At 34.8% G+C, this 27,184-nt stretch overlaps 1 protein-coding gene across 1 annotated transcript in view; it reads left to right on the plus strand.

Moving 5' to 3' along the window:
• mTTF (mitochondrial transcription termination factor) overlaps window positions 1-27,184 on the plus strand; it is a 47,053-nt gene that overhangs the window by 6,114 nt on the left and 13,755 nt on the right. The window contains exons 3-4 of the mRNA XM_089095001.1: window positions 7,286-7,971; window positions 17,172-17,356. Coding sequence (XP_088951127.1) covers window positions 7,286-7,971; window positions 17,172-17,356 — 871 coding nt within the window. The remainder of the gene's footprint in view (window positions 1-7,285; window positions 7,972-17,171; window positions 17,357-27,184) is intronic.

The following is a 27,184-nucleotide window of genomic DNA, read 5'->3' on the forward strand; positions in this document are numbered from 1 at the left end:
GAAAACAATATGACAATTATATATATATATATATATATATATATATATATATATATATATATATATATATATATATATATATATATATATATATATATATATATATATATATATACAATAATATGACATATTATATATATATATATATATATATATATATATATATATATATATATATATATATATATTATATATATATATATGTCAATAATATGACTTTTTATATATATATATATATATATATATATATATATATATATATATATATATATATATATATATATATATATATATATATATATATATATATATATATATATATATATATATATATATATATATATATTTGCCTTAGCCATATACAAAATTTTGCTTTTTTTTTCAGATAGGATTTATTTTGGACTATGATCCAGCTATTAATGAGAAATAAATACAAAAAATAATGTAATCAAACAGAACAGCACAGTTCTTGACATGGTCTAATGCTATGTTTGGCCCTAATAGGGTGGGGGTAGAGGGCTAGGATACAACTGTCATGGTAGCAACCATTCTATTTAGAAAATGTGTTGAATAGGGAATCAAATGGCACCACTGTTTTGTTGCTAAATCCCTTATTTTAGAATAGGAATCTTGGTGTACAGTACCAACAATGGATTTGCAGAAAAACTTCCTTCAAATAGTCAAAGACAGAAAATTAAAATGTGATTATTTGAATTGGTTAAATAGAAACTTGCTCAACCACATTTATTTTAAAAAATTAGGAAAATCATACATTTGATTCCTAATAAAAATGGCCTCCATACAGTGATGTAACTAGCATAGGTGCCACCCTCAGTAGACTCTAGAAGTGGTACCTCTCTTCTTAGTCTGGTGAATAACCACACCTCCCCCTTTTATGCCTTAAAGCAGATTATTTTTCAAAAATGCTTGGGATGACATTAGCCCAACACTATTCAATTGTAGGCTATAGATTTTTCTTTGGTGGACATAATACTTAAAATAGAGTTGGACTATTATTTACACAAACAATGAAACATAAAAAATGCTTAGATGACATCTGGGATGAAATCTAGAAGCGGTACCTTTCTTCTTAGTCTGGTGAATAACCACCAGACTAAGGCTGTAAATTAAGGCTGTAAACTCCAGGTTTGTGACTCACTGTGCGTGAGACCATGGTTTCTGAGACACACTCTCTGTTATGAGCCTTTGCTACTACTGCTGTCTTCTTCTCTCTGAACAGTTAGGATTAGAGGGATAAATATGAAATTGAGCAGGAGGGATGAATATGTGAGTGGAGTGTGTGGGATGCAGGAAGGCAGGTATTTTCAGTTGGGATGGGGGTGAATAAATTGGTGTGAATTATGAGATTGAATAGTTTTTTGGATTTGAAGTCTTGGTGGTAGGTTAACTGAAATAAAAGTTAGCATCCCTGTATAAGCTTCAATTTGTAATTATTTCTTACTCAACAGTTTTTTTAAGTACATTTTAAAAATCCGGGTTATTATGGGCTAAGGTTCAGCCCATGGCTGTACCCTTCTACTTCCTTTATAATACCAAAGAAAGTTTGTCTAGAAAGCAATTATTTACTCTAGGTTTTGAAAATAAACAGTTCCAATAATTTGGACAGGATTTTCTGTCATATCACAACTTTCTTTCAAATATGTGACATATTTCCCCAAAATCCTTACTATCCCATAAATTTTGATTCAGAAAAAATATGAGGCTCAAAACACTTCTGTCAGGCCAAATTTGGGCTTTATGTCTATTCTGGTAGTTTTACTTTGGTACACAATTCCTCCACCTCATTATGTGTAAGTAATGGTTTGCAAATAATTTTTATTATAGCCTTGTTTTGTTTTCTTGCCAAGTTCTACTCTCACAGGATGTGCTATGAAGCAAATCTCAAACTATATCTTAATATGACCTTCTTCTCTTTTCACCTTAATGTGGAATCTTTGAAAATCCCCTTTTACAGCTAGCTTGTTTTTTTTTATAAAGCAAGCTTTGAAAAATGAAGCATACAGCAACAGTGAGATGAGTAGAAGGATTGAAGTAAGCACTGTAAAAAATTGTTTTGAATCTAAGCACTGAGAAAAAAGAAAAAAAAATTATATTGGCTATTGAAGTTCCCAGCTAGTTTTTTTCTTTAGTCTACTAGAAAAGACTCTAGTAAATAATTTGAACAAAAGAAAATAGAATTGTTCTCATTGGAATAGTTGACTATAATTTAAAGAAGTGGGTAATCCACTGGAGGGAACAAAAATTGAAGCTCATAGTAAAGGGGGATTGAGAAGGGTGTGTAGCTGTGCTGGCATCATTCAACTTGGTGCTATGGTGAGTTGTCTGTAGTAGACCTAGCAGTGGTAGTAGCAATAATAATAATTTATTTTCAAACTCCACAAGCAAAATCAACTGATTGTAGACATTGTAGTAGTAGTAATCCATTTAGCATAAAACAGGATTTTTGTTTGGAAATCAATTTAAAAAAGTGTTTCCCAAAAATTTGAAAACTAACTAAACAAAAAATTACTATGAATGAACAAATGAAACATAAGACAAACAAAAATTAAGATAAATAATAAAGTCAAACTTAAAAACAATTTTTTTCTTCTAATTCTATTTCATTCAAACTTGTAGATAATTGATGCATAATGAATATTGGTAATTTATGAAGCCATATGTCCAGTTTATTAAAGTAATGTTTTGAATTGACAAGCCAATAGATGATTTGCCTTTTGATTTTATATATGTTTAGAATGAACGTGTTTAAAAGGGAAGTATGAGAAGAGTATGTACAAAAAGCTACTGAACATCATACTGGTGAAAATATATTGGCTGTTTAAATATAATGATATTGATTTTTTCTGGAAGTCTCAGTAATTTCTTGGTTTTATTGTTTGCCTCAAAGGCAAGCAGAAATTAACATGAGTAGGGCTGACAAATCCCATGCCTTCTCAAAACCAGAACATAATTTGCCTTTTACTGAAAAACAAAACAAAAAAAAAACAAATGAATATAGATCGTTATTTATTCCTTAAAGTCTTAATAATTTTTGACCTAATAAAGTTAAAAAAGTGAGGACAAAAAATAATCAGTAAGAACAAATTATGTTCTGGTCTATAGAAGACATGGGGGTTGTCAGCTGTACTCATGTTAATTTCTGTTCGTTTTGGGTTTCATTTATTTATTAATGGTGATTTGTGGTAGTTTTATGCTGGGAAAATTAGTTTATGTTGTTTCTGCTCTTATTTTGTGGATTTTTTTTTTTAAATTAATATCTGTTTGTTTTCTATTGACATAGTCTTTTTCACAGAAAAAGAAAAGAATATTTCATATCTTTCTGAGCTGTATCTTTTTGCTAGTTGTATGTTTAATTTTTTTTTAGCAATTTTTAACAACATTCACCCTTATGAGAATCTGAACACAAATAGTATTGTTTAATTTAGTTTTGTACCTCCTCAAGTTGATCTGAAAATAAACTTAATACCATTCCCCAAAAATTCTGTCTGTGTTCTTTGATAACCTAGATACTCTTATACTCTTTTGATTTAGTTAAATTGTAAGAGCAGAAGTAGTAATAGTAGTAGCCCTGAAGATTTCAACTTAATGCCCTTAGTCATTCTTGGGCTGTTGCTGAAATGTCTTATTGGCAACTAGCATACATAGTGCCTTTTGATTTGATTTTAAAGTAACATTTGGTTTTAAAGCATAATGGGCAACAGTAATCGTAGTAGTAGTATTAATAATATATGCCTGGTGTCTTCTGACTTGTTCAAAATCTGCCACAACTTACCCCAAAAACCGAACTAAATATTGAAAGCTGTTCTTGAGATATTGCTGTGTCACCCTTTTGACAATCTACATGCTCATAGTTTGTTTTCATTTAGTTCAACATCCGTCTAAATATTCTGTTGAAAGCTTCATCTTAATATCCTTAGCTTCCGTAGTAGAAATAATTGTTGTCGTAGTAGTAGCAGTATGCACATAGCTACTTTGGTTTTTTCCAACATCCCCTTCAACACAAACTGAAAGTTTCCGCTGAATACTATAAACTGTTCCTGAAGCATTGCTGATATGTCCTCTTGACAACCTGTATGGGCATATTGTGTTTCGATTTAGTTCAATACAGTTTGAATTTTTCCAAAAACTTTTGCCTTCATATCCTTAGCTTTAGTAGCAGCAATAGTAGTAGCAATAGAAGCAGTAAAATTATTAGTAGTAGCTTTAGCTTTAGTAGCTGTAGTAGCACTAGCAGTGGTAAGAATAGTAACAGTAGTAGTAGTAGCAATAGGAATAGTAGTTGTAGTAGAGTAGAAACAGTATCATTAGGATGCAAATAGGGTTTTTGGTTAGTTCTACATCCCCCACAACAAGCCCCGTACGTTTCAACTTCACACATCAAACTGTTCCTAAGATATAGTTTGATGTATGAATGAAACCCAAAACGAACAGAAATTACAATAAATAACAGAGTCAAACCCAAAAGGAGCAGAAATTAACACGAGTATGGCTGACAGTCACCATGTCTTCTCAAGACCAGAGCATAATTTTTGCTTCACTGAATTTTTTTTTAATGTCTTCACTTTTTAACTTTAATAAAGCCAAAATTATTAAGACTTTAAGGAATAAATATCAAGTTACATTCATTTTTTTTTTCAGTAAAAGGTAAATTATGTTCTGGTCTTGAGAAGGCATGGGAGTTGTCAGCCCCACTCGTGTTAGTTTCTGCTTATCTTTGAGGCAAACAATAAAATCAAGAAAAAAATGAAACTTATAAAAAATTGTGTATGTTAACTGTTTATTTTATTGGGGGTATGTGCAACTTTAGGAACCAATGGACCACCGCGTGGCATTGCTGCCCCTTGAACTAGTAAGCTGAGTGCATAAATTTTAGGAAATTTTAAGTTGATTGGCCATCTAAGATTTTTCACTTGGTAGCTGTTTGACCTTCCTTTTTTCAAAATTGTTGTTTTGCATTGCAAAATGGCAGAAAATGTCACTTTGTTGTGGCACATTCTCTCATCACTTAAAAGCAGTACTAGAAAGTTTAATTTTTGTTTATATGAGCATTTTGCAAATATTCTAGGACCAATGGTTTGATATGACCAGCTCCAAGAAAAAAAAACAGACAAATGAACAAATTATCATTGTTTTTGGAAAAAATACGCAATTTTGAGTTTTTTTATACAGTTGCTTGAAACCTCTGCAACAGAATTCTCCGATATGCTGAATTTGTGACGTAATTTTTATCAAGGTCACTTCGCTCTTCAGGGCATGTTCTCCCCTTTTTTGAAAGTCATTTAAATTTTCTCAGGCTATGTTGAATAAATTTAAACATAATAAATTTTGCATCTTTAGAATCACCATAAAAAGCCAATTCTTTTGGTGTTTGTGCTCCTATCAAGACCCTTTTTTCAGTTTGGCGACTTTTAGCCCAAGTTGTTCCTTACTTACAGTTTCTTTCCACAAACTGTTTGATGATCTTACCAAACCGATAAATATTTAAAATCTTTCAATTTAGCAATCACCATGTTGTGCTCTATGAGGTGTAGGGGTAGCTTAAAAATCTGGTTAAAAAAAGTTACAACAGAATATTCTACGTTATGCCACATTGAATAATTAGTTGTTATATTTAGCACAAGCTTAGTTATAGATTCCTTAATTTATGAAAATATTTAGGTCATACTTGTCATCACATGTTTTAACTTTGAACTATATACTAATAATAATGTTCGTTTTAGGTTCTATGTAAAATTAAAAAGTAAAGATCCTTTTTGGGAAATTTAGGAGATTTGAAGAATAAAATTTTTGCTAGAGAAATTCTTGGAAAACTACTGTGAAGACTGTGATAATTTGGAAAAAGTTCAGACACTGCTGTCACTAACAACAAAACAGCCAGGTTAAAAACAATATTGGTATTCTTGCTCTGAATATTCTGTAGAGTTAAGAAATTCTTTTTTTCTTTGAAAAAAAGCAACAAAAAAACTGAATTGCCCAGTAATTTTTAAAACATTTGTCTAGTATAGGGATGGCCAACCCAAATTATCTTGCAGGCCACTTTGAAAATGCATCATAACTCCGCAGGCCGCATATAAAATTATATATACCCATATTAGATTCAAACCTATTATAGATATTTTATGGAGTGACAAATTGAAAAATAATGAATTTTTATTAATTATGTTTACTATTATTTTTATATATAAACAAAGATAATAATAATAAGGATACTAAATGCACATTGTAAAAAATATAGTACTAAAAAAAACAATGCAATAAAATCATAGAAAAATATTTATTTCAAAATTGCAATATTTGTTTCTCCACGTTTTCACTTAGCTTTTACAAGTCGATCTCAATTTAACCATCTGACACGACTGAGTACACAACGTCACCGTATTCAGAATCTAATTCTTTCAGAAAATTCTTAAATTGTCAATGCGCAAGTGCATGTGATCAAACGTAATTCTCTGTTTTAATAACTCTACTTGCATAATATAAAACATCGATAATATGGCTCCAAGATGTGCGCGCATCATGAGGGCGCAGAATATAAAAGTGTGAAGAATCTCGCGGGCCGCAAAAATGTTTACGGCAGGCCGCATGCGGCCCGCGGGTCATGGGTTGGCCACTTCAAAACACTTGGACTAATTAGTGACGTAAAATAGGTGAAACCCTACGAATGTAAAACGTTCTTTTGATATTTTGATATTTGTCTCTGATTTTTCATCCTGTGAGCTTTTCATCAAAAGATTAGCAGTTGTTTCACCAAACAGGTAGCCTAAATCAAACATGTGAAGATTAGTAAATTCATTCAACAAACAATCAATTGCTAATTGATTAATGACCGTTTCTTACGTGGTAAATCTTAACCCTACTGTAAAGGGGGAGGAATCGAAATGACAGCCTCTTATAAGGCTGCATGATAGCATATTTTCTACTTGTAGACTTTTAAGCTTTGGGCATGCTTTTTAATTGCATTAAAAACCGTATTTTGTTTTAATTAAAAATCAAAGAGAATGGTTGTTTTCTGTCTTGCATGATTGTTGGAATAGATTGTTACAAAGATTTGTAGGTTGCATTTATTATTAGTGTCAGTAATATAAGTGGTTTTAGTGCATTGATCTACAACGTTCTTTAGTTCAAGGTCTGTATCATGTCATGGTTCAGTTAAATCAGAGATTTTGATCAGATGCTGAGATAGTTAAACACCAAAATATATTTTGAGGAACATGAAAAGTTATAGTAACTACAAAAGTTTTGCTCTAATGTTTTCTTTTTCTAGATCTAGATCTGATCTAGAGTGGGAACGGGATGCTCTTGTTATTTCACTGTTGTTTGTGTGTGCAATGCTGACTCTGTTTGGAAGCCATTCAAAAAACTTTAAGCGTCTACCAAGAGTTGTGAAAACAGTAGTTGTGGTCTTGCCTTCGATAACAGGATCCTTACTCTTTTCTATACCTCCATATCCTAGTAAATATTCAAGCTGGCCCCTTTTTACTACTTTATCTGAAGAATCACTGTGGAATATTCTAATTGATGAAATTAGTTGTGTTGACGAAGCTTTAATTGCCGCAAATAAACGTAGAGAAAGTGCTATATTGCAAAGAGAAAAAGAAGAACACTGTGCTTTGTCTATACCAGAACCAGATGCTATTTCAATCCTTTCACAAGGAATAAATCAAGCTCAGAGGATAAACACAGTTCAAAAAAGGGAGTATAGAGCAAACTACAAGGAGAATACAGTTTTAAAGGAGCTTGAAAGTATGATGCTAGCTAAGAAATATTTGGAAGGTCTGTCAGGTTTGGCAGAACGGCCCGTTATAAAAGCCCTGAAGAAGACTCCAAATCTTGTAACTGTTTGTGTACAACAACCTGAAGTCGTTGCTAAGAGATTTAACAGACTGAAAGCTGAAGATTTTGAGCCAGAAGAAATTATGAAGTTCGCGAAACTACTTACTGCTGAACCAGGTTGGTTTCAAAACTCCATGTTCTTTAGGGGGAATTTAGCAAACATAAGTTTGTTTTAGATGTATTATTATCTAGGCAATTTGTCAATATTCTAGTTTCATGAGTTAATTACTGTCAGCAATATTCCTCAAAGGAAGTCCAAGATTTATTTCGTTGTTCTTGTATCTGAATTTCGGTTTTTTAACGCAATAATTTAAAACTACTTAGTTTTTCTAGTCTTTTGGCAACTGTGCCTTAATCTCTTTACACAGCTATCTTATACTAAATACTGTATGCATTTTTCTTTTGATATTTCTATGCATTGGATAATTTTATTTTAATTGCTGTAATAACAAATGAATTCCATATAGAGGGAAGAAAAGGGATTGCAAAAAAAACTTCGAAGTGCTCGAAGAAAATTTATATTAGAAATGCTGAATTTACGAATTGAGTCACATTTTTGGACTTAGAATACATTTTGTCTTTTCTTTTTTGTAAAAATCCAAGTCCTAATATGCAAAAAGCGGTCACAATTGCGCAAGTTAGAAATATTCTGAGTAACCCTTGCTATTGTTTACAGTTTTATTTTCTAGACTGGCTAAAAATCTATTCTCTTTCAGAGAATCCTGATCCCTTTTAAAGGTTTTGTCTAAGAAAAAAACTAACTAACTTAGTAAGAAACTAAGAAAAAAGATCATTGCGGGGTTATGGCTATTATGAGGACAAAAAACTATCATACCACAGTCAGTGCAGTCAGTGTAGCTGCACTGGCAAAGGTAAAGGGTCCAACTACTAGCATTGCTCTCCCGTGTGGAAGAAAGAAAAATAGCTATCCAAAAATGCAGTTTTTTTTTCTGATTTAGGCTACCCCCGTTGCACCCTTAACGGAAAATGTATCTCCCCCCTTTCTTCTAACCAGTTGGACTGGTCCTTTATCTGTGAACATAATGTTAGCAAACTGAGCTAGAAAAATCCAAAAAAGCTGCCAAATTAACCAGAATTAAGTTTGGCTATAATCTCATTCTTGATATTTGTGCATTTCAAGTTTCATGTAAAATTTGCCTGTTCTTTCAAATAGTCAAGTAATTTAAAGATTTTTTTCAGGGTATTTGAAGTTTTGACTGCATTTAATTGCAGTTGACTGCAAACAATAACTGCTGTATTTAACTTGTCGTGAGCTTGGGGTGTTTACGGTTAAACGAACTCCCACAAAAGTTTGAATTTCAGATGCAAGATGAGGATGAGGGAAATGCCTGGTCCTCCTGCAAGCAATCAATTGTAATCATGAGTCATGTTCTTTTGTGTGCATGTCCTCTCAGATTAGTTTATTATGGGATTTTTTTTTTTTTTTTTTTTTTTTTTTTTTTTTTTTTTTTTTGAGTGCGTAACGGCTCATTGGATGTCTATTTAAAAAAAAATAAGCCGTTTCAGCAGATCTTAAACCAAAATACATCTTTAGAATAGATGTTTCTATGCATTGCCATTCTAAAACTTAAAACCCCTTCAAAATTAATTCTATACTTTGATTTTCATAAAGGCTAATGAAATTTGTCAGTGCCAAGTTGTGTAAGGGTATACTTGACTTAAAATTTATTTCTTGATTTTCAATCTTTCTCTCTTGTCGGTGAACTGGTCAGAAAGAAAGCTTCAATTAGCGACCTCTCCAGGGGACTTCGTTATCAAAATCAACTAAGAATTTGGGGTTTGACTAGTAAGAAAAGTTGACATTTTCAAATGAATTAGTGAAAGCACGTTTGTTTTTACGAATGCATCGCACCTTGATGGAAGAAAAGAAAGTGTAAGAGAAGGAATTTTGGTTGAACCGGTAATTTTATCAAATGAGGTTAGCTTTATACGCAGGTATAATTTTTCGAGGGGTAACCGTCTAGAGAGGGAATCATCCGGGGGGGGGGGGTATTAGTCAGAAAAGTGTAAATGCACGAACAACTAAAAAAAAAAATCATTGAAAGTCGAATTCGAAAGTATCTTCTTTGGGTAGGAAGCGAGGAATTATTTGGACTCAATAAATACACAAACAATTTGAAGATTTTCGTTGAGAGTCAAATTCGAAACCGTGTTTTTTCTCTGGATTTACTCATGACAATCGTTGTAAGATTTTAAATTAACTTTGAAAAATAGACTGGGGGACTAGTTGAAACACTATAAATACATAAACATATGAAATGAATGGTAATTTTAAAGGGAACCCTACCAGGGTCTTAGCCTAACCTGAGTTTTGATGACAAGGACCGCTAAGAAACGTATATTTGGGTACAATATAGAGTAATTGCATACATAAGTATAAATTCCGCTAGAAACTAACCTAGCTAGCCTAACATGAATATGTGAGGGTTTTATTTATCCGTCGACTCGCCCAGGAATGGCTCGTGGATTGCCATATTACGTGTCACTCTACCGTCCACAGTTTCAAACAGTTCGTTCACGAATTGTAAGTAAGGAGTGACCCGGCTCAATAGTAACCAAAACTCTAAAAAAAGAATTTTCATGCCAACAGATACATCAAAAGAATCAGATTTTTTTGCTGATTTCAAATATATAAGTTTCATCAAGTTCAGTCTTACCCATCAAAAGTTACACACCTGAAAAACATTTGCCTTTTTTGAAAAAAGGGAGAAACACCCACTAAAAGTAATAGAACTTAAATTAAAAACTTAAAGTTTCCCACCGTCAGATTCAGCGTATCACAGAACCCTATTATAGAAGTTTCAAGCTCCTATGCAAAAATGTGGAATTTGGTATTTTTTGCCAGAAGAAAAAAGCTTTTTTTGCTCCCCAGGGTTGATCCTATCGACCCAGTGGTCCTAGAATATCGCAGGAGTGCTCATTGGAACGGAAATTAAAAGTTCCAATGCCTTTTTTAAGCGACCAAAAAAATGGAAAGTAACTAGGCCCCCTCCCACGCTCATTTATTTCCCAAAGTCACCTGATCAAAATTTTGAGATAGCCATTTTGTTCAGCTTGGTCGAAAAATACAGTAACTATGTCTCTGAGGACGACTTAATCCCCCGCAGTCCCCGGGGGAACGGCTGCAAGTTATGAACTTTGCCCAATGTTTGCTTATAGTATCGGTTATTGGGAAGTATGCAGAAGTTTTTAAGGGGGATTTTTTTTCTGGTAGTTGAGGGGGGGGGTCGGGGGTTACTTGGGAGGATCTTTCCATGGAGGAAGATTTAATGGAGGAAGGGAAATTGTTATGAAGGGGGCGCTGGATTTCCCTGCATTATATACAAAAAACAATCAGAAATTAAATAAAAAAAAGTACTGAAAGTAAGGGGCAACATCAAAACTTAAAACGAACAGAAGTTATTACGTATATGATTGGGTTTGTCCCCTAGTCATTACCTCGCTCTTTACGCTAAAGTTTTTCTTTTGTACTTTCATCAGAGCCATTTATGCTAATTAACGGCCTTTGTGATTAAGGGGTCATTCTTAAAGAATTGGAACAAAAATTGAACTTTAACGTAAAGAGCGAGGTATTGACTAGGGGGAGAACTCCCTAATATACGTATTAAAATTATACGAATATAGAAGTTCGTTACGTAAGTTAATTCATATGTTAAGTCAAAACAAAATTTCGAGAAATCCATTTAGCCAACAAGAGTAAAATTAATATGCAAATTTCGTTTTAATTATTTATGTACGGTAAGCCAAAATCAAAGCTGCATTAATTCAAAAATGTTCAGAAATTAAATAAAAAAAACATGTTTTTTTAACTGAAAGTAAGGAGCGACAATAAAACTTAAAACGAACAGAGATTATTCCGTATATGAAAGGGGCTGTCCCCTCCGCAACGTCACGCTCTTTACGCTAAAGTTTGACTCTGTCTCACAACTTTATTTTTTAAAACAATAAAAAACTTTAGCGTAAAGAGCGAGGTGTTGAGGAGGGGACAGCCCCTTTCACATACGGAATAATTTCTGTTTTTTTTAAGTTTTAATGTCGCTCCTTACTTTCAGTTAAAAACACTTTGTTTTTATTTAATTAGGTAACAAAGCTTCCATATAAAATCTACGGAGCTTCAGAAATATTTTCTGTTGCTAGAAATTTTTGTCGCGGTTGATTTTTTCCTCATGCATATCTCCTTTGCCGAAGTAACCAACGAAATACCGTAGGTCAAGGTCGCAACACTCCAGCTTCATCTGAACTTGATAAAAATAATTATGGTTCCTCTTTAAATGGACGCTGATTTTATTATCGAGGAAAACATCTTTATTTCTCTCAATCCTTTATTTCTCTTCTTAGGGTTCGGCCAGGACACTTCTTCTAAGATTTAGAATGTGTTTTAAAAATATAAGGGAGGGGGGGGGGGGTTGAAGAAGCCGGATACTATGAGTATATAAAGAACTAAATTAAAAAGAAAGTTTCCAATAATTTTGAAGAAAACCCTACCAGGGTCTTAACCTTACCTAAATATACAAATTTCAATGATAAGGACCGCAAAGAAACGTCGACACAATACACAGTAAAAACATATAGGCCTACATGTATAAGTATAAATTAACTCATTTTTAGCATTTTTTTTAATGCATGCAGTAGGACATATAAAAACTAATGCTGGAATACATTTTCTTTGAAGCAATCCATGCGGTTTTATTTACCCCTCGACATGCCTAGAAATGACTCACGGATTGCCATATTACGCTGTTTCCGTCCTCAATTTTGGATAATAACGCTTACAAGAAAATTTATCTTCGAAAATCAAATTTGAAAGTATGTTTTTCTTGAGTTTGCCTTGGACACTCGTTCTAAGAAACTGAATTAAATAAATTAACAAACAAAATTTAACTGAAAGTAAGGAGGAACATTAAAACTCAAAACTAACAGAAATGATTCTATATATGAAAGTGTTGCCCCATCCCCCTCCTCAATACCTTGCTCTTTACGCTAAAGTTTTTAGTACTTCTAAAAAACCTTCCTATTCTAATTAAACGGCCCTTGTGTTTCAGTAGCCGTTTTTACAAAATTGGAACTACAGTCAAACTTTAGCATAAAGAGCAGGGTTTTGAGAAGGGGGACAATCCCTTCTTATACAGAACAATTTCTGTTCGTTTTGAGTTTTAATGTTGCTCCTTACTTTCAGGTAAAAAACTTGATTTTCTTTTGAAATCTGATCGTTTTTCAAATAATACCGGTAAATCTGGCTCACTCTCCATGAAACATTCCCCCCTCCTTCACGGAAAATTTCCGTGGAAATTTACTGCCACGTAAAATAATCTCCCCCCCCCCCGTAAAATTCTCTCCAGACAGTTCCATTCTCGCTGAAAATTTCTTAATATTTCTTGTAGATGATTCAGCCTGATAAATTTTCCTTAGCATACTTTCATTGGAAAAAAAACGTTAATTTCTAATCATATTCTCGATCACTCCGGAGATCCGCCCCTTCCATGGAAATCTTTTGCCAGTAATCCACACATGGTGAAAATAGCCCCCAAATAATTCCTCGTAACATCTCCACATGCAAAATTGAGCTGACAAAGAGACAGTTTGACAATTGAAAAGAATTTCATATAGGAACTCTGTCAAATCTCCACCTCCCCCCGAGTGTGAAGTTTCTCATGGAAATTTCACCCCCGGAACTTTCCCTTCCCTCGGAAAGTTCTCCGTATAGAAACCCACCCCAAACATAAAATATCCCCTCCCCCCCGAAAAATATCTGCATACCTCTTAATTACAAATACTATACGTAAACAATGGGCACATTTCATAACTTAAAGGCCTCTCCTAACGGACAGTGGGAGTCATTTTACTCCTAAAGACATAGCTATTGGATCTTTCAACAATGCTGAACCAAATGACCTCAAAATTTTGAACAGATAACGTTGGGAAAAAGGAGCATGGGAAGGGGGCTAGTTGCCCTCCAATCTTTTGGGCTACTTAGAAAGGGCAGTAGCATTTTGATTTCCGTTCGAATGCACCTTCTTCCGATCCTCTAGGATCATTATTTCGATACGATCACCCCTTAAAAAAAAAAACAAAAAAAAAACAACAACAACAACAACAAACGAACAAACACGCATCCGTGATTTTTCTTCTGGAAAAGACATGCAAAATATATAAAAGATTGAAACTCTTTCAATAGAGTTCTCTGATCCACTGAATCTGTTGATGTGATTTTTATTAAGACTCCTTCACTTTAGGCGGTGTTTCCCTCTATTTCCAAAGTCAGGACAATTTTACCGTAACTGTTGGCGGGTAACACTAAACTTGATGAATCTTATACATTTGGAATCAGCATAAGAAGCTGATTTTTTTGGTACTACTACTACTATTAACAAGTCACCCCAGCCACAAGCCGCCTGAGGCCAACACGCGCTCCTCCTCCATCCCAGTCTATTCAAAGCCTCCCTCTTTAAACCCTCTCAGGAAGTTCCCATTTCCTTTAAATCTTACTTGATGACACCCTCCCACACCAGACGAGGACGACCTGCTTTCCATTTAGCCCTAGAGAGTTGGCCGAAAAGGACAATCTTCAGTAATTTGTCATCCTTCATCCGCAGAACGTGCCCCAGCCATCTCAACCTTTCTTTCATTATTGCCCTAGAAAGCGGGATTGAACCATATTTTTGTACAGCCTACAGTTTGTTACGGTCAGTCAGACGGGTACCTAGAACAATTTCTCCGGAATACATCTAGTAAATCTTCATCCGCTTTTTGGAGCGCCTGTGGTTCAGAGCCATAGTTGACCACTGTCATCGCTGTACTTTCCAATATTCTTATCTTGGTCTGCAGACTTATCTTCCTGTTCTTCCAAGCTTTTTTTAATTGTGTAAAACACCCTGAGCCTTGAATGTTCCACATTTTAACATCTTTACTGCTCCCACCGTCTTTACTAATAATACTACCAAGGTAAGTGAAGCTGCCCACCTGATCAATCATTTCGTTACCCAACTTCACCTTTTCATCTTCACTTATTCCTAGCCTTATTGACTTAGTCTTTAAGCATTAATTTTCAAACCTATTCTAGCACCCTGAACTTGCAAAACCTCTAAAAGTTCATTTATTTTACTCACACTTTCATCTAGCATGCGTAAATCATCAGGATAATCTAAGTCCGTTTGATAATCTGTTTGAATCCGTGGTCTCCCATTGTCTTTCTTGTGCTCCTTAAGACAAAGTCCATCACCTTCTTTTGATCCTGTTTTTTTACCGTTTCCCGTCATCACCGTTTTTTTAGAGTCTCGGTTACTATGGAGCTGAGTCGCTCCTTGCTTAGTGGGGGTGGGGGTGGGGCGGGGCAGAATAATAGAAATACAAAAACAAGTAAAATTAATAGTCATTTAAATCAAATTTGAATGTGTGTTTTCCTGTGGATTTTCCTAGGACAATCGTTATAAGAAATTGAATTATGTTTGAAGAATATACGAGGGGGGAGGGGGGTGGATTAAATAGCTGAAAACTAGAAGTAAATAAAAGGGAATCAGGGTAATTTTAAGGAAAATCCGACATGGGTTTTAGCTTAACCTAAATAGGAAAATTTGAATGGTAAAGACAGCTAAGAAACGTATATCTATACTTAATACATAGTATTAACATACGGGAGCCGGCATGTCTTCCCTCCTTGATAATTCCTACCTTTATTCCCCCTGGATATTTCCAGATGGTCATTAGAAGGGAAATTGAAAGTTGTTTATTGCTGTTAAAGTGGATTGGTTGGTAGCTTCCCGCTTTTTCAGTTTTCTGCTTGAGAATTCAAATATTTGATTGTAAGTAAGAATTTTGGACAAGATCTGATTATTTGGTCAAAATTTTCGATGAAAAATATTTTTGTTGAATAACTTCTTTATAATAATTCTACTAAAGAAATTTGGGTGAACAGAGACGGGTATTATCGTTCCTGTGGATAGAAGTTCTGCATAACTTGGTCTTCTACGTGGCTGAAGCCATCACGACCTCCAGAATAATGTTGTCTGATGTTCAAAGACTTTGTATATGTTGGCTTAAATATATTTAAAATTTTGTATAGGAAAAGAGGAACATCACCACTAAAAATCGGTGAAAACAAAGCTCCTGGTAGTACTTGTTACCAACCATCCCCCAAGAATTTCCTTGCCCATGATGCCCTGCCTCGCTTTTCCCTCCTCTGTGCTGGTAGAAGCGTGAATACAACACTTATACAGGTCCAGTACTTATACCTTTGGGGTGCCCTCCTTATACCTTTGGGGCTGTAAGTTAGGCAATTGGTTCAATGTTTATATATAGTAAATGTTATCAAGAAAGGTATGCATCTTTGACCTTTACTTTCCGAAAAGACGAAGGGCATTCTGGTGAGCACTTCAGAGAGGGGAACGTTGAACTAAATCAAAACACGTAATGTGTATACGGGTTGTCAAAAGGCTGTAACTCAGGAACGCCTGAGTGTGTTAATTTGGAACTTTCAGGAAATGATAAGGGTGATGATCAGTTGACTGAAAATTATAACTAAACCATCAAATCTTGTCTAAAATTTCACTTACAGTCCACTATTTGAATTCTCAAGCAGAAAATTGAAAAAGCGGGAAGCTACCAACCAACTTACAAGTATTGGTACAGACACTGAAATGTAATTACCTATTCACGGCTAACCTGTCAATTAAGGCGGGTGGCAGCACAGGCATTCCCAAAGCGACCAGATCAATCAAATGATAATTCCTTTGAACTGATTTTAGTATTTTTCGAGCAGGTAGACTAAAATATTTTTGGTGACTGACCTTTCCTGAGCTTAAATTATAAGATTCTGCTCCGATTAATAGAAAAATCAAAATTCACACTTCCTGATGATGTAAGTCTTATCAAAACTAAATATATCTATATCAGGCCCAAATTGCAAGAAATTAAATGTTTTTTCCTAAATATCTTGGAATTTCGGTATGGGCTTTAGTTTTCTCTTGTTTATTCAAATGAATTATCCAAGTTTCGCAAGTTATATCAAGGCCGCCAACATAATTCAAAATAGTTTGGCCACACAAACTAAAAACGTTTATAATGGATGAGATAGGGCAATTCTTTTTAGCATCGATGGGCCTTAATATTTAACCCAACAATTAGATACATCCCACATCTTGATTTTGGCTTTTACAGTAATGTGCTTATTGTAGATGGCGTCAAAGTTTTTTTTTTTATAACTCCGACTTGATTTTCCAGACTTACTGGTTTATCGTTCTCTCTGGTTGGGGCTAAATCCATTTAATGGTAGCCTAAATATTTCATTCTATATATTGCAGACTTACTTGAGAAGCGCCTGACTATGATCACTAAGCAATTTAATGATTTTTCCACCATGAGAATGACTGCTGGTATCCTTGGAATCGACACCTCTTTACTGCCGAGATATTTAATCAAGTGGAAGAGAGAAGCAGATATTCATAAAATCCAGTCTAGAGTCCATTGGCTATCTGAGGAGCTTGAAGTATGTTAACGATGATAATGTTGTTTTTTTGCTTTATCTTTTTTATAATAATTCAGTGGTTCGCTCCTATAGAATTTTGTCGCTTGAAAAATTGTCTAAATCTGCTGAGCTTTGCTGCTTAGCTAACATAATATTAGCTGCTTTTGGGATTTGTCTAAGAGCAGTTTTAAATGGTAGGTTTTCGAATAAATACTATGAGGGTCTTTTTTTTCAACCTGTGATTTCTGTCAAACGAATTAAAGTTTCGCAATAAATAGCTGAAGAATCAATGAGTTATTTTGCAGCTGTGCAGCTCAAATTATTGTGCAGCTATTTCCTTTTAAACTTTACGTTGTTGAGTAGAGCCATTCAAATCAAACGAAGAGGAAAGCTAACTACTGGAGTTTGTCTGATACGTGACAATGCTTGACCATACACTGCTGGTGCAACTCAACGGCTTCTCGAACAATTTTAACGGGATAATTCTGGTCATCCGCCGTAAAGTCCTGACTTAAGCACCCAACGGCTTTCATATTTTTCTGACCCTAAGACATGGCTTTGAAAGAAGTGCTTTTAAACCAATGAGGACCTTCAAACCAACGTCAGGAATCATTTGAATTCATTGGAGGCAACATTCTTTGAAGAGGCTATTGAAAAGCTTGTCCACAGATATTATAAATGCCTCAATCTTTTCGGTGATTATGTCGAAAAGCAACCGTGAGTGTACCAATCCTTTGGTAATAAAATTAATGTTTTATAAGAAGTTGTCTTTTATTTACAGCCAACCGGAGGTTTAAAAAAACGACCCTCATATGTAAGGAGAAGAAACAAAACACCTGCAACGACTCCTATAAAGTTTTGTAGACGGAGCCAAAGTTTTCTTAGCAGTTATTATGTCAATGTTGACAGCGGAATAACGTGTCTGCCACTTTTTTCTAAAAATGTGCCATCGTGCTCATGTTAAGTCCATAATTCATAATTGATGTTTGACTTCTGTCAAAGCTGGTATTTAAGGACGGTTTATATTCTGTTAAGATCAGGATTGATGAACAATTTGCGTCTGTATAACCTCAAGGCCCTGGGGTACCAACCTCCTCGCCTAATTTCACAAATCTTTCTTGGTTTTTATCTGTGAATTTACTTTTTTTGGCATTCTTTCGTATCTATTATGAATTTCATTCTTATATTAATTTTGCCATTCCTTCATATTCTGGCTGATCAGGAATCAGTTAGGGAATGTTTCTGAAAGGCCAAAAGTTGGCCCTGGACCCAAGCCTCCTCCCCCCCCCCCTGTTCTCCATGTACACATGCTGTACCTTTTTCGACTCGTAATTGTTATGGGATTGTTTTAGAAATGGCCTTAAATAATCAGATGACTGTCTTAAATCAATTGTAAGAACATACTTTGCACATGGTATATAATTATGTCTCTGAATCACATAATTCTTTGGGTTTGACTAATTGTAGTATTAAAATTAGCTTGGGGCCCGAGACCCCTCCCCCTTATTTTATCAGCGTAGACATTTTGTACCTCCTTTGACTTGGGATTAATCAGAGGTTGCTCTTAATGATCAAACTAGTGTCACAAACCAAAAGGCAATTAGGGGTATATTTCACACATGGTGCTTGATATACACTTAAGTTAATAATAAGGGGTTTTTGGTGTCTGATTAATTTTAAACACAGGACTCAAAATTGTAATGTAATTGTCCAAAGACAAATACAGTAGGCCTATTTAGATTATATTTTTACCAATAACTTATGATTTTCATCCAATATGAATTGAAGGATTTTGCGCCTGTTTATTAAAAGTGAACAATTATACATGAAAGTTTAAAATCAAGAAACAGCAAATGCATTTTTCGTTATTTATTTGTTTTATTTTTTTTAGTTTTTCCTTAAATTTGATATTTAAGAGTTTTAAGGCACCAGTTACAAATGAGGCTACAGTTGCAATATTTGCTCCTGAGAATAAAATCACAGTTGTGACAATAGCTGAAACCTGGTAAAGAGTGAATTTCGACCCATAGTAATCGAAAATTCAGACGCGTATGAAAAAAACAACTATGAAGTGTTAAAAGCTCGTCATTTAAAGCTGATTTAGGAATGGTAACTGTTATTTCTGTTTATCTTGGAAGTAAAATTTAATTGCGAAAATAAGTTTATTTGAATTTCAAAAAGAGCTTGAAGCCACTCGAAAATGGCGTCAGTCGAAATAAAAGTGCACTATTGGAATGACAATGGGTGAAAACCTTTAACCAGGGGTTTACAATCCCCCTCCTGGATTCTCTCCCTCCATGTCGCTTAGTGAGCGAAAACTAAAAAAAAAAACATTGTGAAATACCAGCCTAATGAAGAAAGTATTTCATTCACAACTGATTGAGGAATAACAACTGCTATTTATGTTTATCTTAATAGTAAAAGTTGATCACGAAAACACTTTTCTGGAATTTTAGTAAAGAGCTTGAAACGCTAATGTCTCTTTTTTCTTCTTTATTTTTCTAGCTCTTGCACCAATAGGTCATTGGAGCATCATAAAGAGCTATGTAAGACCGCATTCGAAAGCTACTGCTCTCGTCTACATGCTTTATATAAATTTATCCTGACAATGCCACCGTCAAGTTCCGTATGACACCAAAAATGCGACTTTGGTGTCATTTTAGTAAAAAGGTTTGGAACCACAAACAGTGCATCAATGACATCTCATTGGTTGAAAACCCTTAAATGGATGTTTACAATCCCCCCTGAATACCCCTTTTCTCAGTCCTCTTTGCAATTTGAAAAAAATGCGTTGTCAAAAACTAGGGGAGACCGGCCCACGATCATCATGGCCTACGTTTGGCGAAAGCAAATAATCTCAATATAAAAACCTACGGAGACTTCTGGTGGATTATAAAAGCTCTCACAGATGACAGTATATGTTTTTAAAATGTCTGGCCTCTATTAAAACTTTTTACCAAAAATTTCAGATTGGATCTCGGTTTATGGTGAATAAATCCAGAATTTTGTTGAATATTTGTCTGAAGGTGTACGCCTAATTACGAATGCTTGATAATCCATATACTCACCCTGTATTCTCATATTATTTGCCTATCTTTTGGAATCTTCGGAGACGTGCCATCTTCACAGGTCTGCTGCTAGCTTTTTTTTTTATCCCGCGGGATCATGAATTCCTACGTTCGGCCATAATATCCGGAGCAGGTTTGACATGCCGAGCCAAGGGGTCCGAACGTAGGCTGTACTGGTAAAAGCTGAGTAAACAGCATATCTTAAGGTTGAAGGTAAACTGAAAACCCAAAAATTGATTAATTCTGCTATGTTTAACCCTGTCAGATCAGTAGGTGAAATGAAATTCTATTTTTCCTGGTAAATTTCACTCAACATAAAATTGCTCAAAGTAAAACAGCGGAGAAAATTAAGAAAGGGACTGGTATCCAGAAGAAAAGAAAACAACAGTTTCTTCTGTCTTAGTTGACAAAAAGTGAGTCGAATTGTCTGGAACTGCCATGGGTGTCTGTAGAGGAATGCTGCAAGACTACATGAAACAAGTTGAGAAGCTGAACATATCTCTTCTGTCTGGACCTGAGTTTCCTTACACCCGGTTGAAACATATGATAGATATTTACAGAGGAAAAAGAAAAAGGACTAAAAAGTTACTTGAAAACGATAGCTGATGTGTATTTCGACTGTAAACCCGTAGAAGCATGTAAACTAGCATACAATTATGCCATTATTAAGGGTATGAAAGTACAGGACAACTGGAAATGCAAAATTAGTGGAGAAATTGAAGGTGAGGATTGGTACCGCGGTTTTATGGCTTGCCCTAAAACTCTGTCAGCAAGAACGCAAGAAGGTACATGCCTAGGACGGGTAACTGCTTTAAACCGTCACACTGTAGAAGCTTTCTTTGAAAACCTGGAGTGAGGAATATAAAAACACATGTTCAAATCACAAGACATTTGGAATGTAGACAAATTGGGTCTGACAAACGTCCACAAGCCTGGAAAAATCATTGCACGACGAGGCCAGAAGCAAGTAGGGAAGGTCACGTCTGCAGAAAGATTTCAGTTGACCATGATTTGTGCTGGTGTTAATGCAAATTGGGAACTCAGTCCCTCCTCCACCTATTTCCCCTGGAAAACAGTGTCCGGAAATTTTACTCAAGCTTTAGCCTACCAAGAACCATCATGACCGGCTCAGAAAATACTTCTGGCTGGTAGACTACCTCTCTTTTTTGCCAATCATGTCAAACCCTCCAAACAATCACGTGTACTTCTGATACTAGATGACCACATCAGCGGATACACAATTGAATTGCTTAATCTAGTAAAAAATAATGGTGTTGTACTTTTAACAGTCCTTCCTCACACTATTCACAAACTACAGCCTCTAGACAGGACAGTCATGGGGCCCCTCAAGACCTACTTTAACCAACAAGCTGCAAGTTTTATGACGGCCAATAAATGTAAAACTATATCAGTGTATAATATTGCTTAGCTGCTGCGAAAAGCATATACAAAGGTTTTCACTCCTGAGAATATTATGAGTGGATTCAGAGAAGTGGGGTCTATTCCAAAAACAGAGATGTTTTCAAGGATTATGTGTTCCTTTCATCATATGTCTCAGACAGAATGCCAACCACGTCTAGTGAAGCACTCACCAGGCAAGTTTCTTTGCGCAGGGCAAGTCCTGTAGGACATTTAGACTCTTTCTTTAACATAGACCCTGAAACAGACGCAGCACAGGATCTGTATCAAAATGAGGAGCAAAGGTCTGCAAATGATTGATTAAAAGAGCTCGTTAATTCACATCCCTTCACAAAAGGCTCAAAACGAAAAATCAACAAAAAAAATATGAAAAAGTCAGAAGTGCTCACTGACTGATACCCCCTGTGAAAGAACTCATTACTGCTGGGATAAAAGCCAGCCCTCGTCTTGGAAGAAAGTCAGAGAAGTGATAAAACTAAAAAGTAAAAGGCGTGTTTTTCATAACAGGAGTTACAATTGGAATGATGATTCGGATGTAGACAAGCCTGTATACAACAACTCTTCAGACTAATGTATAGACATTGAAAACGAGCCCCCTACCAGCACCTTCTAGTTTGATACTGAGAAAGTCAATGCTGGTGATTACATTCCGATTCAGCTGAAGAGCAAGAAAGGGAATCACTATATTATCTTCACTTCATTCATCTTCCTTATATAATCATTATCAAAATCGTAGCAACTGAAGAACTTAAGGTTCACTCTCTGAGGAAGACTGGAATAAGAGACTTTTTACTAACTGACGAGACGGCCAGTGTCTTAAAGACAGAATTTGAAATGAAACTGCCACCACTGACAATTGCAGGTGGGACGTCAAGATCAGCGGAGCGGCTTACTGTTGGTGTTGATCAGTCAATTTATAATTTGAAGTTAATACTTTTTAGTTTTTTAAACCTTACTGTAGCTGATTTTGTAGTTTTTTTTTTACGCTGGCCATATTCTTTCATAATTTTGTAGCCGGAAAACAAGTTTTAATGTTTCCCAAGCCACTTTTCTGTTTATTTTGCCAGGTGGCCAAACTTAAGCCAGAGACGGCTGAACCAGTACCGGAGTGGTCCATGCTTGGCACTTTTGGCCACTTGGATAGAGAGGTATCTAGCTAGAACAGTGGTGGAGTGTTTCTAATTGTCTTCTTCAAGGATTGTGTTGAATGAGCTACCTTTTCTTTGGCATACTCAGCAACTTTTTATTGCTTGAATCAACTCCTGAAGAATTAAAGAATTCAAAACCTGCCAATTTTCGTTCAGCCTCCCCTACCTATGGGAGAAAAATTTTGTTCAGACTTGATTCAGGAATAATGACTATTTTTTCTATTTAGCTAAACAGTAAGAGTTAGTAACGAAAACATTTGAAAACCAGCTTTAAGGCATTAGAAAATGACAGGAGATCGAAATAAAAAGTGTCATCAAAATAACTCAAACCGAAAATCCTTAACCAGAGGTTTACAATCTCATCCTGAAAATGTTTGCCCCCCTCCCACACACACTGCAAATACAGACTTCTAACGTTTGAAGCCATTGTTCGAGTACCGTTTAAAAAAATCATGAATGTACACTGCTTGCTCTGAAGTTGAACGAGTCGAACACTAGCACTATAGATGTTAGTTTTGATCCTGGATATTGTCAAATTTGTTTATTTTGTTCTTTTACTTAGGGATTTCTGTACAAAATATGTTTGTTTCTATAGTAACAAACATGTTAAAATATGCTTGTTACTGTGTGCATAACGCATGGTTACCGCTAGGGAAACGGTATAAGCGTTCACGGCCTTAAACATCCGTGAATAAGTTCCAATGAAATGCTTCCTCTAGTAAGGGATATTACCCCCCCCCATCTCCCACCAAAAAAGTTTCGGAGATTTGAGGAAAAAAAAGATGAGTCAAACAATTCTGACTGTGTACTGCGGTTTTTACCTTCCGAGTTTTTTTCATTTCATTGTTGCAGGAATAGCTGCGGCCTAGTAAAGAGCAAGCGGGTGCTTTTGTAACTAATTAAAAAAAAAACTAATTTTCAACAAGATTGTTTCAGTGTCGCACATCCCTTTTAGAATCTGTTCTTTTCCCCTGAATCTCCAAAAAAAAAGATTATAAATTCTTTTCTTTTACTAATGGGCACTCCTAGACTAAGGATTACATCGTACTAAAATCTCAGCTCTATCAGAGAAAAAGCAATTTCGTCTCCTTAGAGGAGGCCTGATGATCTTTGAATACGAAGGAAAATTTTCCCCGACTGGGTTGAAATTTTAATGAAATGCTTCCTCTAGTAAGGGATATTACCCCCCCCCCCCCATCTCCCACCAAAAAAAGTTTCGGAGACTTGTCGGAAATAACGATGTGTCAGTCAATTTTGTACTGCAGTTTTTCCCGATATTCCCCCCCCCCTCAATAATTTAGTTTGAGATATTAGTAGATTACAGGCTATATCGTATTGAAATTCCAATCGTATGACCATTCCTGGTTATCCATGCCATCAATCCCCCTTTTTCCCCTCCCATACTTTCAGAAGTCCACACTGTTTGAAGTCAAACTACGCAAAAATATATGATTGGATTTGTCATTCAAAGCTCTTTCCAAATATATTAGTCATCATCGTCACAAATTCCATTTAGAGCCTTTAAGGACTGTGAAACTGTATTTCTGTTTTCCTCTTGAGGGGAACATTGTCTCTTATCCAACTGGAGTCTTATCACCATATAGTCTCTTGTCTAAAAATGCCAGAGAAAAAGCAACTCGAAGAATATATTTTTTTCTTGGGGGGGGGGGGAGTTATGTGGGAAAACAATGGTAAGCGAAGGTGAAACTTAGTTGGATTTTAGTTTAAATGCGTGAGACGTAAATTTGTTCTAAATTTTGTGTTTTGATAACCAGACATAAATACTAGATTTTTCCTTGATTACCTCTTATTAGAGGCTAGGTTAATTATAGTTTTTGCATAATTGGAGATTTTTTTTTTGCTTCGAAAGAAATTTTTTTTTATGTCAGATTTTAATGCAATATAGTCTTAGTCCAAATCATCCTAATGGGAAAAAAAAATCTGGAAAAATTCCCTGGGAGGTATAAGCCGAAAACGAAGATTTTAGGAACTCGTAATTTTCTGTCGCCATGAAAAGGTTTTCAAATGAATATACGAAGGTTGCACTATTATTTTTGAAAAGTGAGGTGACTAGCAAATAAATCTAAGATTTGAAATAGTTATTGGTGTTTTAACATCTTGTAAAGTAGTACAATATTTATGAAACTATCAGGAATGTACCCAGAGCCTACTTCTAAGAAATTGTTTTTTTTCTTTTAAACTTGATTAGCATTGTGACTTTGTTTCTTTGTTATAAATATTATAACAAATGAAAACATATATCGAAACATATTTTGAACATGCATTCAAAAGACATGTCCTTTTAAATAAAGCATAAATGACATTTTAACCTTTTGGAGGCTTTAGGGGGCGGTAGTCTCACTCTTATTTGTGGTAATATGCTTTGTTGAGTTGGTTCAGTCATTTCCTTTGACGTTAGAGGTAATTTTGTCTGTAAAGCTATTGTTTAGTTTTGGAACTGGGACGTCCCTTTATGGGGATCGTACCGTACGTACGGGAACCGACAGTTTTTTTTTCTTTTTTGCTGGTTTTATAAACTGTGCCTACTCCTGAAATGAGCCGTGCTATCTCCGCAATTTTACCTATGCTGTTTACTAAGTGGGTGAACCTTATGCTGTAAAAAAAAAAAAAATAAAATAATAATATAACTTAATGAAATTAGAATATGTCAGAAATGACTGAATTTTTGTCTGTGCCCTCTCAAAGTTAACAGTGATAATGTACCCGTCGGGGTTCCTATGTATATGACAAAATTCCAGAAGTAGGACATAAAATCTATTTTCAGTGCTCTAGTTTAACAAAAAATGACGGTGACCTTTTTTGTATCATAATCTAAGTTTGACAAAAGAGCAAAAATTCATAAAAAAAAAGATAAGTATGTTTTTTAGATGAACTTAGAGAGTGAACTTGAAACTCAAAGTAACAAAATTCATGTTTCACAGGATATGCAACATATATCTATAGAACTAACTGAAATAAACTAGCTCATGACATTTTCGTACGTTTTTAAAACTTGGAAAATGTTTTTGAGAATATAAAAGTCTAATCTCTGCGGCTCCTGTTGATTTTTACCGACCATGATATCGATATCGATATTTCTTGTGTACAATTGAAATTCTCTTAAAACTTAAGCAAAAATAAGAAAAAATTATTTTCGCAGCTTATGTTTTTTTTTTATAACATGCGAACTTGACATACTTATTTAAAGTAAACTCATAAGTCTCTCCGTAGGAATGCAGTTTAGTATTATTCAAAATAAAATTTTTGAAAAAATCAATCTATAAAATATACTCCAGAAATCTTGTTTTTCTGCCTGTAGCACGGAAATTTTGAAACTATGATGCGAATTTATTAGGTTAGTTTGTAATTATGGTACTTTCAAACATCAAAACTTCAGATTTGTCTACGTAGTGGAAATCTACAGTCCTGTCAATTTTAGTAAATTCTAAAAAACCATAAAACACTTATTTTTTCTACTGTAAAAGATGCCCTGAAGTGCTTTATGCTTCTACTCTGCAAAAACTATTTATTGGAATATGCTTTCTGTAAGGCGCTAGTTTCTAGAATTCTACGAATATAGGGATGTGTCATAAGCAGGTTTGTTTGAGCTAGTTCTATAGATATATATTGCACGTGCCACAGAGTATTGATTTTGTTAGTTTTGAGTTTCAACTTTGTTCTTCACTTCCATCATAAAAACTTTGTTCCTTTTCAAATTATTTGTATTAGAAACACAAAACAAGAATTTATTCTTGTTTTTAACTAGAAAATTGAGAAGAAAATTGTTTTTAACTAGATATATCTATTCTTCTTTCCATAGCGTGACTAAAACCAAATAACACCTCGAGCTATAACAAATCTCTCAAATCTTCTTGAAACTGGATACAAAAAGAGAGAAAACTAAGATGTGAGGGAGTTTGGTTTTGAAGTTATTTTTCTGTGATTATAAGCAATTTAGATTTGACTCTTGCCTTTAGTTGGTCTTGGTCGTTGCCAATTCCAGGTCTCCTGTAACCCCCTCTTTGGAGATAACGCTGTTTTTTCTACCACCTGGGTACTAAAATCTGCGCTTATATATCATTTAAAGTATCCTTTGTGACATACACTGCATTAAACCCTGAATCTACAGAGCCAAATTATCAAAGTGCCTTATTCGGCAATAGCATGTCGGTTAACGCAAATAAATCTAGCATCAAATTTGATTTCAAGTAGGA

This window comes from Artemia sp. Qi Xiang Cuo, chromosome 9, assembly GCF_049724085.1.
Source record: "Artemia sp. Qi Xiang Cuo chromosome 9, ASM4972408v1, whole genome shotgun sequence".
NCBI classification, from domain to species: domain Eukaryota; kingdom Metazoa; phylum Arthropoda; class Branchiopoda; order Anostraca; family Artemiidae; genus Artemia; species Artemia sp. Qi Xiang Cuo.